This window comes from Alligator mississippiensis, chromosome 11 (genome assembly GCF_030867095.1).
Source record: "Alligator mississippiensis isolate rAllMis1 chromosome 11, rAllMis1, whole genome shotgun sequence".
Taxonomy (NCBI): Eukaryota; Metazoa; Chordata; order Crocodylia; family Alligatoridae; genus Alligator; species Alligator mississippiensis.
This window is the reverse complement of record NC_081834.1, coordinates 520458-532605: the sequence shown is the minus strand read 5'-3', so window position 1 is coordinate 532605 and position 12148 is coordinate 520458. Positions and strand designations below refer to the sequence as shown.

At 55.8% G+C, this 12148-nt stretch overlaps 1 protein-coding gene and 1 long non-coding RNA gene across 2 annotated transcripts in view; one reads left to right on the top strand and one right to left on the bottom strand.

Moving 5' to 3' along the window:
• The window catches only part of MAP1A (microtubule associated protein 1A), a 59989-nt gene extending 56528 nt beyond the window's left edge, over positions 1 to 3461 (bottom strand). Inside the window, exons 1-2 of the mRNA XM_059714431.1 lie at positions 3329 to 3461; positions 1225 to 1326 (exon numbers count right to left, since the gene is read on the bottom strand). Of these exons, the coding sequence (XP_059570414.1) occupies positions 1225 to 1326; positions 3329 to 3458 (232 nt within the window). The 5' untranslated portion in view covers positions 3459 to 3461. The remainder of the gene's footprint in view (positions 1 to 1224; positions 1327 to 3328) is intronic.
• A 212-nt stretch (positions 3462 to 3673) lies between these two features.
• On the top strand, positions 3674 to 7387 carry LOC132243934 (uncharacterized). Its single transcript, XR_009455490.1, has 2 exons — positions 3674 to 4374; positions 6603 to 7387. It is a non-coding gene; the product is annotated as an uncharacterized LOC132243934 (long non-coding RNA).
• Positions 7388 to 12148: the final 4761 nt, after the last annotated feature.

The window sequence follows — 12148 nt, the reverse complement described above, 5'->3', positions numbered from 1 at the left end:
TATTACCTGGGGAATGTTACTTTGCTGATCCTCATTCCCACTTTGCAGAGGTAAAGATGGTCAGAGCCACACACCTGGGCAAGCCAAAGGGTTGCATGCCTGCTAGTAGAGGGGGCAGCTGCCAAGGAGCCTTCCCCAGGGAAGAGGGGAGCATACTGGGCACTGGCAAGAGGATGGGAGATGTGAGGCCCTTCATGCCCAGTGTGCCTGCTGCATGAGACAGCTGTCTGGTGATCACCCTGCCTCAGACACCTTGTAGTGGTCACCAGCCTGCAGCTGCTCCACAGGAGGACAAGAGCTGTACAGGACAGGGCTTTAAGGAGATTAAAATTTCCCATTTTAAATGGTTTGAGTTGGAACTGGCCTTTAGATCACTGACCTGAAGTTCTGAGCCTATGCCAAGCTGCATGACTACTGCCTTACTTTTGCCTCACCACACTCACTGCCACTTCCCTTCCCAACAGACACGAGAATGCAGAGCATCCTTTACACCTGCAGCTACACGATTACTTGCTCACAAGTAGGAGGAAGTTACCGGCTCTCACTCCGGACTGCTTTACAAAGGACGGGTTGCACCTACTACCCCCGCTTCAGAAGCAGGAAGAAGAAACAGACTGGCTGGGTCCCTGGGGCTACTCAGGAAAGAAAGCCAGATCGCTGCTTCCTAGTTCCTTGTGTGGGGGCACTGAAAGCAACAGCTCCCTTCAAGCCTGCATGTACGGATCATCTGTCTGGGTGTAACACGTGTGCATATAGGAAAGCCTGGCATTTACCACTCGCTGCGACAGTTGGGGTCTTGTCCAAGACAGCTTCTACTCCCTTGTAAGGAGGTTTGAGAATAAGCAATATACATAAAAAGGTTGTGCTGGAGTGTGTGCGCCAAGTGGGGAGGGAACAAATAAAACAGAGCAGTTACTTACCTTGCTGCTTTAAAAAAAAATAAATCTATCCGGTCCTTATTGCTTCTAATCCCTTCTAGCCTCACCAACAACAAGATCTAAAACTTTTGATTACATTCCTTTGTATCAACAGATTTATCTTTTTGATTAAATCTTCACTGTTCAGGTTAAAATCTACTAAAACCTGGACAAAAAAAATGCACTAGCAGGACTTAGTGTCTGAACTGGAGACACTAGTAACAATTCTGTCCTTCTGCTTTCACCAACTCCCATTCCCAAAGTAAAAAAAACCCCAAAACCAAGAGAGAGAGCAAAGAAAGCTGACCTTTGACCTCTGAAGAGAACTGAGCAAGGTGCCGGGTCACAAAGAGTCGCAGCTGTTGATTCAGGTCACACGAGAGAAGGTCAACGTCCCATGAGCGAATTCCTGCCAACCAGAGGAGGAGACAAGGCCTCATTACCCGGTTACTAGGAGGGTGGCGAATCACTGGAACAGGTTACTCAGAGGTGGCGGGATCTCCATCCTTGGAGGTGTTGAAGACCCCGGCGGGGATGATCTAGCTGGGAATGGTCTGGCTTTAAGCAGGGGCTTGGTCTAGATGTGACCTCCTGAGGTCCCTCCCTCCCACCCTCATTTTCTGAGAGTCTATGATTTCCCAACCCTAGAAGAGGGGTCAGCAGTGTTAGTCTGAAGGCAAGACAGGGCAGCACCTGAGAGACCAACTGGTTCAGAGTCCAAAACCTACTTCAACGGACGCTAGGAAAGGCCCGGCCAGGGCTGGACCCTGCCCGTCTTCTGCCGAGAAGAACGGAGATGATGGAGGGATCCACAGGGCTCGGCAGGAGGTCGCAGCAGAGCGCTGGTGCCCGGCTGTGCTAGTCCAGCAGCCCCAGTGCCGGGTGCCAGGAAGGGGCCAGGAGCTGGCTGTCCAGCTCCACATACCCCTTTTAAAGAGGGCCCCTGCGGTACAGGGCAGGCGAGGGAGTAGGCATGTTGCCCCTGCGTGTGAAGCCCAGCTGGAGGGTGACACCCACTCGCTGGCTGCCTGATCGTGATTAGGCAAAAGTGCAACAGGGGTTGTACTTCTTCCAGTGTCCAGCAAGAGCCACGGGCAGGGACGGGACACTGGACTAACTGGATTACTGGCCAGGTACTGGTCCCCCAGAGCCAAACCCTGGCAGCATGTACCCCCTCCAGAGCACAAGCAAGCCCTTCACTTCCTCAGCCCCAAGACCCCTTGGCTCTGCTTTTAGTCCCTGTGATCCCTGCCAGCTCCTCGCTTTCCCATTGCAGCAGGGAGCAGCGGCTCCTCTCTGACCCAGCAGCATCCTCGCACCCCGCCCAAGTGTCGCCCTCGGGCTCTGGGGAACAGCTCCCCATGCCAGGGGCACGACGGAGCCACAGGCTCTCACCCCCCCGCAGTAAGCAGCCCCCTGCCAGGCTGGGGCGCGCGTGGGGGCGTCGCGTTCGCTCCTGCGCCGCTGCCCACTCACGGCAGCCTCCGCAAACCCCCAGCTGCGTCAGGACTCGCCGACTGCGCCCCCTGGCACCACCCGCCTCCCGTCGCCCCGGCCAAGGCATGGGGCAAGTCAGCTCTGGCACGAGGAAGGGCAAGAGAACAGCACCCAAACCGAGGAGAGGACGAGCCCAAGGTCTGTGCCCCACCTGCGCCCCTCCGCCGGCACAGGCACAGGCACAGGGCCCGCGTCCGGCGGCCGCAGAGACCCGGCTCTGGTCTGCGGCGCACGAGGCATTTTCATCTGAATAACGTAATAATGTAACGGGCTCTGCGTGCCGGGAAGGGCTCGCCTCCAGCGTCGCGGCGCGGCTGGAAGAGCGGCCCCGGCCCCGGCCCCCCACGCCCCCACCCCCCCCGGGGCAGGCGGCCCCGGCCCCGGCCCCGCTCCCGGCGAGACGAGCCTGTCGCTGCTCCAGGCGCGGAGCCGCCACTTGGCGTCTGCGCGGCTCGGCGCAGCGGGCGGGCTGCGGAGGAGGAGGAGGCGGCGGCGGCGGCGGCGGCGGCTCGGCGGCAGCACGCACTGCGGAGCGGCCCCGGCCCCGGCCAAGTGCGCCGCCCGCCCGCCCCGGGCCCGTCAGCGCGGGGACGGACACGGGGACCCGCTCCTGTTTCACACCCGGGCCCTTGGGCAGCACCCGCCCGCCACCTGCCCTGCCGGCGTCCCCGCACAGCCCCCGGCGCTGCGGGACACGGCCTGCCCCGCTCCCTCCGCCCCCCCTTGCCGCACGGGCGGCCCCGCACCGCACCGCACCGCACCGCTCCGCACCGCCCGCCCCCAGCCCGGCCCGCGCGGCGCCGCAGCAGCAGCACCGCGGAGAGCTCCGGCCGGGCGGGCGGGCGGACGGGAGGGAGGGAGGGAGGCGGCGCCCGCCCGCCCAGCCGCCCTTGGCACCCCGGCGTGGCGCTCACCGCGCTCCAGGGCGGCCCGCAGCGCCGCGCGCTCCGCCTCGGTGCCGACCTCGCCGATGACGACGAGCAGCGCGTGCCGCCGCCGCCGGGCCGCCGCCGTCTCCATGGCGACCGGGCCCGGGGTCTCCATGGCAACCTCCCGCTGCTGCGGTCGCTGCGGCGAGGGGCGACGGCCGCGCGCCTCTTAAGGAGCCCCGGGCGCCGCGCTCATTGGCTGCGGCCGGCGCGCGGCGCGGGGCGGGGGGCGGAGCCGCCCGAGGCCCCGCCCCCGCCGCGCCCACGCCGCAGCCCGGGTAGACTGAGGCCGGCGCAGGGCGGCCCCGGCACAGCGCGGGGCGGCGGCCGCCGAGCGGGGGGCTGGGCTGGGGCACGGGGGGTGTGCAGCGGAGCCGGGCTGTGGGAGCGGCCCGGCCCTTGCCGCTTGGCTGCCGCCGCCTCGGCTCTGCGGAGCTGCAGCCCTGTCCGCAGTGCAGCCCCGCGCCAGCTGGCCCCGCGCCAGGGCGAGGAGCGGCCGCGGGGCCTCCAGGCAGCACCTGCGCGGGGCGGCCGGGCCTGTCTGCCCGGGGGGGGCGGGGGGGAGGTGGAACGCCGCACCTCGCCTTGCACTGCCTGGCGGGGCCACATCCTTGCTGTTGCTGCTTTACACCGCAGTAAAGCCTAGAAGCCCCGTGCCAGAGCCTGGGCGCCCACGTCCGGGAAAAGAGCCCCTGTCCCAACGTGCTTTGCACTCCAAACGCTTGGGGGAGACGACGGGTGGATACGAGACACGCAGGGGCATGCGGTGAGAGAGAAGTTCGTGGTCAGCATTACAAACAGCTGTCATGAAAAATGAATAAAGCAACAAAAACAGCAATACAGCAGGTCATGAATATGCCCGGATGGAAAGGACCCTGGGGTTTCAGTTTTCCAGTCCTTCGCCCTGGACCTACTGCTGGAGAAAACGGCGGTTTTGCGGGCACTTTCCACGGTCCACCCTCCCTAGGCAACGGGGAAGAGCGGTGCGCGTCTGCCTGAAGCCCCCGGGGAACCTGAGACCCAGGAGGCAGGTAAATAACGTTCAGGCAGGTCACCAAGGAGAGCAGCAAGGTCCGGGGGATAGCGGCACTTACACTCCTGAGATAAACAGCTGACTCGCCGAAGTGGGCTGTTGCACAAGCGGGTGACGTTGATAGATCCCCTTGAGATCACTGGCCTGATCCCAGGAGCAGAAACCAAGCATCATCTTTGTGCAGCAAAAAAGATCAAGAGAGGCCGAGCAGGCTGGATCCTGGGCGGCTGAAGCCCCGCGAGGCCCCACCTGGTTCTCAGCAGCCAGGTCGAGGAGTGGGCGAGACGGGGCAGTACGGTCAGGGTGGCTGCGGTGGCAGGCAGGGAAGCGACCCTGTTTTGTACGGGTTGCAGCACGGCTACGTGGCTGTAAGGAGCCTGAAGAGGAAGAGCGGTGCTAGTGTCAATAGGAGATGAGTATGAAAAAACGATGCTGTGACCAAAAGCATGCTGCAGTCTTACCCCTAGCAGTTGCTAACAGTTCACTTGAACTTCTCAAAAGACCTGCTCTTTCCCCCATAACCCGATATATGCATGTGACGGGACTCCCACCCGAGGGAAGAAAGAGAAGCGTTGCAGGGGGCAGGCTGGCCAACGCAGCTTGCAGAAAGAGGAGCTGCAGAGCTGCTAGCAGCTAAGGCGGGGCTGGAGCGATCCTTTGGAGAATTGGCAACACCTGGGCCCTGCTGCCAGCCTCTGAGCAGGGAAGGGGAAGGTGGAGCAGGCCAGGTTGTATACGCTGTCTGGCCCAGATCCCTGTGAGGGTGGGTGTTTCAGAGTTATTAGGGTTGGAAGGGACCTATTAGATCATCGAGTCCGGCCCCCTGCCCTGGGCAGGAAAGAGCGCGGGTGTCTGTCCAGTCTCCTTTTGAAGATTTCCAAGGAGGGGACAGCACCACCTCCCTTGGAAGCCTATTCCATATTTTGGCAACCCTCACTGTAAAGAACTTTTTCCCGATCTCCAGCCTGAATTTGCGCTCTTTTAACTTGTATCCATTGTTTCTAGTTACCCCGACTGTTGCCCTGCCGTGGTAAACATTGTATCCCCCACTTCCTGCTGATCCCCCTGATGAGTTTGTAGGTGGCCACAAGATTGCCTCTCAGCCTCCTCTTGTGGAGGCTAAAGAGGTTCAGGTCTCCCGATCTGTCCACATAGGGGTTTTTCTGTACGCCTTTAACCAGTTGGGTGGCCCTCCTCTGAGCCCTTTCACAGTGTTGTGTGCAGAGTGATCAGGAATATGTAAAGGGGAGGAGGAGGTCACAAAGGGGCGTCTGAGAGTGGGTGCTGGTAAGGCACCCTGCCTTCTGGGCTGCAGTCTGAGGGTGCAGGTCAGTGAGGCAGGGCTGGGGGTCCTGCCGAGGGAGAGTGGTGAAGGCTAAAGACGCATGGAGACGTCCTGAGCCAGGGACTTGGAGGCCTGACACGTTCGGTCTGGGCTGCAGCCTGGAGCATTGAGATGGGGACTAGTACCCTTGCAGGGGCTCAGATGCTTAGGGGCCTGGAAGGGTGACCTGTCTGGGGAAGGAGAGAGGAGGATGCCTAGAGGGACAAGTGTCCTAAAAGGGGGCCTGCCAGGGGCAGGTGAGGATGAGGGCCAGACGGGTAGGAGGCCTGAAAAGGCAGGGGAAGAGCCCTGCTCACGTTGGGGAGCAAGGACAAGGCTGAAATGGCTTGCTGGCAGGTGCCCCAGCTTCCTCCCGGCCACAATGCATGCACACACGTCTGTCTTATTCAGATGTTAAGGATGCTCTGCCATTCGGAACGTGCAGATGCTGAAGCCACTGATTCTCAAGCCTTGATATCCTTCCAGGGGTGCCTTGTATGTTGTGCATGTGATTAAAAATGCACATGATAATATGTTATGGATCCATGTAAACGTGGACTATAATAGTGCACACAAGCACAGAGGTTCAAAGAGCATTGCTTTGCACTGCATGCTACCGGTTCTAGCCCCATGGCGCATCCCCCTCTCTCTTCAGGTGCCTGCTATTTAAAGAGCAGGGCAAATGCTGATAGTATCATAGAGCTCAGCATGGACGTTGTAAGCATGTGTCTTGATTCACTGACCTTTAACATTTAAAGGTAAAATAAACAACCTTTTAGAGAAGTATATAACAACCTTATTTAAACTATTTTAATCAAAAAAGGAAAGGCTCAGGAATGTGAAACTAGAAAATTTTAGAACAAATCATTTTAAAACCATTTCTTGTTTTACTGACCTTCCAGGACCTGGACGTCTGAGTTTGTATTTTCCCCTGCGAGGATGAATGGCATCACTGACACTTAAAGGAGCTGAAGGCAAATCTCTGTTCTGCAGGTTTAACTGCCTGTGATACCAGTAACAGCATCAAGGGAAGCACAGCCCCCAAATTCAGGTCTTTGTGGCTAAGCCTAACACCCCCCCCCTTTTTTTTTTAATGTATTCATCTGTAATTGTAAAGTCTCTACACTTTGTCATTTCCTGAATGTGCCAGTGCCTTCGTTCATCTTCAAAGGCCTTTCCATTTGCCTACAGGAATCGGAGCCTTGGGTGCTTACAGCTCGCTTGTCCCAGCAGTTCTGCACTCAGGGTGGGTAGCAAAGCATCCTTTCCAGTGCTGGGAACATGCAGCTTCCTCTCAGACAGTCTTGTTGGTGACATCAGGACACCTTCTAGGGGCCACTGCACATGCATGTGCACACACACGCATACCATTTATTATGATTTGCAAATATTGCACCCACCTGTGAACTGGAAATGGATGGTGACAACTAGACATTGACTGAAACACCAAATGCACTGTGGAGCCTGAGAGGGGATGCCCAGGTCCTGTAGAAGTGTCTGCCAGGGGCCTAAATATATGGCCAATTATAAATGCTGGATGAACTTTGACCTGTTTGCCACGGTTATCTGGGAGGTCACAGGACTGGACCCAGTGGCTTGGAGGGTCCTTTCCATTCCTATGCTCCTAACTTGTGCAACTTGCTAGGTCAATGAAGGACATAGATCTGACAATAAAGCAATAATAATAGCCTGGTCAGATTATTAGTTTTTAATTATTATGCTTCTTTTCCTTCTTACTCTTCTCCTTGCCCTGCTTTCGATTTCCTCTTCAGGTCTTCCTGTCTCAGCATCAATTTGTGGCAGTAAAACAGGATTTTGTATCCTATATTAATTTAATCTATGGCTGGGGGTCAGAGCCAGAGGTGGCTGGTATTTGCAAGAAGTCACTGCAATTCTTGTCATTAGAAATCATGTGGAGGACAAGTAGCGTAAGTGTGTCTGTGGATGAAGTCGTGTGTTACGGCAAAGGAAAACAAACTCCTCTCTAAGGTCGTTTGTGCCCTAAGAAGAAGTTGTGTTCTGACCAGGCACGTTCTTACTGCACGTTAGCTAACACATGGCGAATAATACAAGATAAAATCCAAATGCAAAGAAAGCAGAGCAGCAGGAGTTAGCAAGTCAGTGCAAGCCCCGTTCTTTAACTTTACCTGAAAACTCATTACAATTACCCGTACCTTGTCTTCCCTGGGATATTCCTTTGTGTTACTTACCACGTGTTAACTAGAGCGTGGGAAACTCATGCAGAGGCACTGTTAGTGCGGGGGAGGAACAGAGTATTGTGCAGGAGGAACTGACTGAGACAAGTAATAGAAATGGGCTGACCTTTCATATGACAGTTTGCAAGGTTATACACTTAGGGAAAAATAAAAATGTCTGCTGTAAGTTGGGGGTTCTCCTGGGAAAGTGAAAAAGGTGATCAACTACACACTGAATTTTTCCATCTCGGGACGTTTGTGAGCCAACACAGCGATGTGGCAATGGAAGAGGCAAAGATGACTCTAGCATGTGCTAGGCCAGGTATCTTCAGCTGTAGGGACGTGTTCATACAGGGCACTGGTGAGGCTTCATCTGGAATACTGTGTACAAGTCTGGTCACTCATATTCAAGACAGAGGATTCAAAGTGGAGCAGGTGCAGAGAAGGGCTTCTGAGACTACAGGAAAGGGAGAGCCTATTACAGGCGTGGACCGCAGGAGGCTGCTTCTCAGCCTTGGTTTTGCTGGACTCGAGGGGAGATGGGATTGCACCCTGCTTTGTTGATGGGAAGCAAAGATGAGGAATAGAAAAGAACTGTTTAAGATGAAGGACAAATGTTGGCACAGAAACCAGCGGGGAGAAACTGGCCATGAACAGCTGCACCAGGCTGGAAAGCAGAGGACTGTTTCCATCTGCCAGAAGAAGTGAGGCTCCCTGTGGGGTTGTGGTGGCAATAACATTTAACTAGCTCAGGAGCTTGCTGAGCTCATGAAAAGAATCATACGATGTGGCTTCCTGCAACACCAGCAGACTCCGCCAAGGCATCCCTTCCAGCCCTACCCATCCTCCTCTGTCTGATGCCTCCTCCTGTAGGCAAGCCCAAAGGTGGGGTATTTGGTGGGTGCGCCAGCCTCGTCTGTGTGCTGGAAAACTGAAATACTGTAGCTGGATCTTGTACACCAACATGCCTTTACCTCCCTCTCCTTCAGTGAGCCTCTTACTTCCAAGCCCATGTCCCTGGGAACTGTCTGTCTGATACCATGACATCCCTGTGCTTTCTAACCAGCAACTCAGTAATAACAAAGAGAGACTAAATTACTCTCTTTTGAAGCAAGATGGGTAATTGATGCCATGGCTGGTGAAGGGGCTGTCAGTAATCCCAGCTAATGCTGTCTCATCCAATCGTTCTAAAGAAATTAAAATATAGTGACAGTGAAAAGCAGCAATAAAGCCTGACCCCAGTCAGTACCGCATGTAAGCGTTAAATGTAGGCAGGTGCTAAAAGGTTTAATAGTGTTGGGTTGATATTAACCCTCCTGTTCCAGAGCTGCGTGCTGGAACAACACCTTTCCCTCCCCTCCAGGCAACGTTTCCTCCACATGCACAGTGGACTGGAGCATTCCTCAGCCAGGTCTGCCCTGGAAACCTGAGCCAGGACAGCAGGGCTGGTTGGGGATGTGACTGAAGTGATGCTTCTGTACTGGCAAGAGTCCTGGCCTAGAGGCCGGTGTCATTAGAACAAAGGGTTTTGCCAGTACAGTTTATTTGCTCCCCACAGTGGTATAAATGGCATTAGCCAGAGTCCTTGCTGCTGGCATAAACTGTGTCTGCACCAGGAAGATCTTTGTGTGTTTGTCACCACAGCTGTCCCAGCAGCACAAAGTATAGACTTAGCCTGGCTCTATTCTCATCACTTAAGGTGGCAGGTGAGAAGCAATATACCCAAGCATATAAGGCTTTAATTAAAATGATGGCTTATTTTAGTAGCTAAGCTATTTTCATTAAGCAGCTATGGTATGATCTCTCCAGTTCCACAGAATCATAGATTCTTGGAAAAGTAGGGCTGATCCCCTGGGCTTCAAGGGACTTTGGATTAGGTGTCTAGGGATTCATGCCTCCCTTGCAATGGTTAACGTCTACCAGGGTAAATATTCCCAAAGTGATAGGGAAATAGTCCTAGCTGTCTTGCTACCAGGCATAGCAGTTACACAGGCAGGTGTGAAGCTGTGAGAGCGGTGCACTGTCCACACCTGGCAACTTTAATGCCATCAGAACAGTGGCAGGATGCTTACAATACCAGGACAATGAACGAGAGAGGTCACTCAGATGCACGCAGCTCAGCGCTCTCCCTCTAAAGGCTCTGCTCTTGGCGCCGTCTGAGATGGGATACTGGGCCAGGGGTCTGCCCCACATGGCACTGCTCATGTTGGCACTTGCAGAGGTAGTGCAACCCTCTGCAACAGGTGAGCTAAATACCATACAGTATTTAGCTCCCTGTGGAATAAACTCCCTCCAGAGGTGGTGCAGTCACCTACGGTGGAAATCTTCAAAAGGAGACTGCACAGTCACCTCGCTGGGGTCACTTGACCCCAGTTGTCTTTTTCTGCCTAGTGCAGGGGGAATGGACCCGATGATCTACAAGGTCCCTTCCAGCCCCTAACAATCCATGAATCTACGAATCTATATTTTCTTGCATACAGCACGCTTCTGTATATACTTGAACCTTGGTTGTGTGAAAGGTAGCATGGAGGAGAGAGAATCTTCCTTGTAGAAACCAAGTAGCAGGCTTGGCTCCCTAGCTGCTGACCCCGAGCCTGCTGCCGGGCCCAAAGAATGACCCCACCCACCGGGTGTATGCCACCCAGGCTGTCGGCACAGCGTACCCACTTTTCAGGGCTTCTTCCCGCTAGTCTTCTTGTTCCCTCTGGCTCTTCCCTGTCTGTACTGTCGCTTTCCATGATTTGATGGAACCAGTACACGGGGAAAAGCCTCTCACGGGTAAGGAGACTCTCAGATGTCAAGTCTGTGTCTGGCCTGGGGCCCTCCTGGCCTTGGCCCAGTTTTACTCTAGCTGTGCCTACTGGCTCAGAGTCCACTATTCTGGGCCAAAGCTTTAGGCACAGCAGCACATCACAGGCTTGAGGGCCTGCCGCCACGTATCATGTCACCGCCTTTCAGTCCAAACCGGCTTCTCCCTGCTGGACCTGGAGCTAACCCCCAGTCTCTGTCCTCTGCCTTCCCAATCACATTTGAGGTCTGGGGTACCTTACGAGCACCACTTTTCCACGATCTCCACCTCCCCTACGACTGCAGTTTGGACCACCAGGCCAAGGATCATGCACAGTCCTGGGTGTCAACTCGACTCCAAACAAAAATGATCTGCCTTGGGTTTGTCACGCCTGGGGGCAGTGCTCTCCAAGCCAAAACGAAAAGAATAAACAAGTTCCACAACCTATCTGGTTTCCAACATGATGCCTCTGGTCTTCCCCACCCCGGGGGCCATCTGGAGCCATTCTCCCTGGCTCTGGGCTTGAAAGGGAAAAAAGATGTGGGGGGAGCCCAAGCACCCTTGCCCTTCCAGTAACAGGGTAGGGGCCTGTTGCACTGGGTCCAGGGCCACACAATGGGTGTGGGCATGGACTGACCCTGTGCATCTGCTAGTCCAGCACAGGGGGCCAGGTCACCTGGGGGCGCTCCCCGGGGCCTGGGAATTCGGTACGGGGGCAGCAGCGGCAGTGTGAGTTGCTGTGGCTGCCAGGGTCATAGCAACAAATGCTGGCACTGCTCCTCCACCACCAGCCGTCTGGGTCCCTTGTTCTCCTGTACGAGCACCCACTTTCACCAGCTGGCTTTGGAGGGAGGACTGCAGGTCACCGGTGAGAAATCATAGCGCTAAAAGGCTTCATTGAAGTGCGAGCGGTTCTTCGTCCACTGCTCTGAATGTCACCCACGTACCTGCAGCCAAGGTGCAGCGTTATCAATCATGCGAGTAAAGACACTGATTGATCATCCATCCCGGCAATGATTTAGATAATCTAGAACGGCTCTAAGGTGCATTTGGGGGCCATTATAAATTTACACAGTTATGGTTTGATCAACTCCATACTTGCCTAGTGTCTTTTTTTTAACTGTGTAAAAAAGCAGAAAACTTAAACCTCAATCATAAATATCATCTGTCTTCTCTGTTCAGCTTCTGGCCTCTTGCGGGGCCTCTGCCCCGTCTGCACAGAGCTGGCGGAGCGGGGCCCACCCAGCACGTCCCGCGCCTGCTCCGAACGAGAAGGAGACCCTGCTACCAGCCCCGGGCCCGGCACTCCGGGCAGGGAGGCCGCCCCCGCCCCGGCCCCGGCCCGTGTCCGCGCCCCAATCTCCGCTCCGCTTGGCCTGGTGCCTCCGCAGAGCCCGGAGCAAGGGGCTGTGAGCGCTGCCCGGGGCCTCCAGCACAGCCCCCCTCGGCCCCGCGGGGGGCCCCG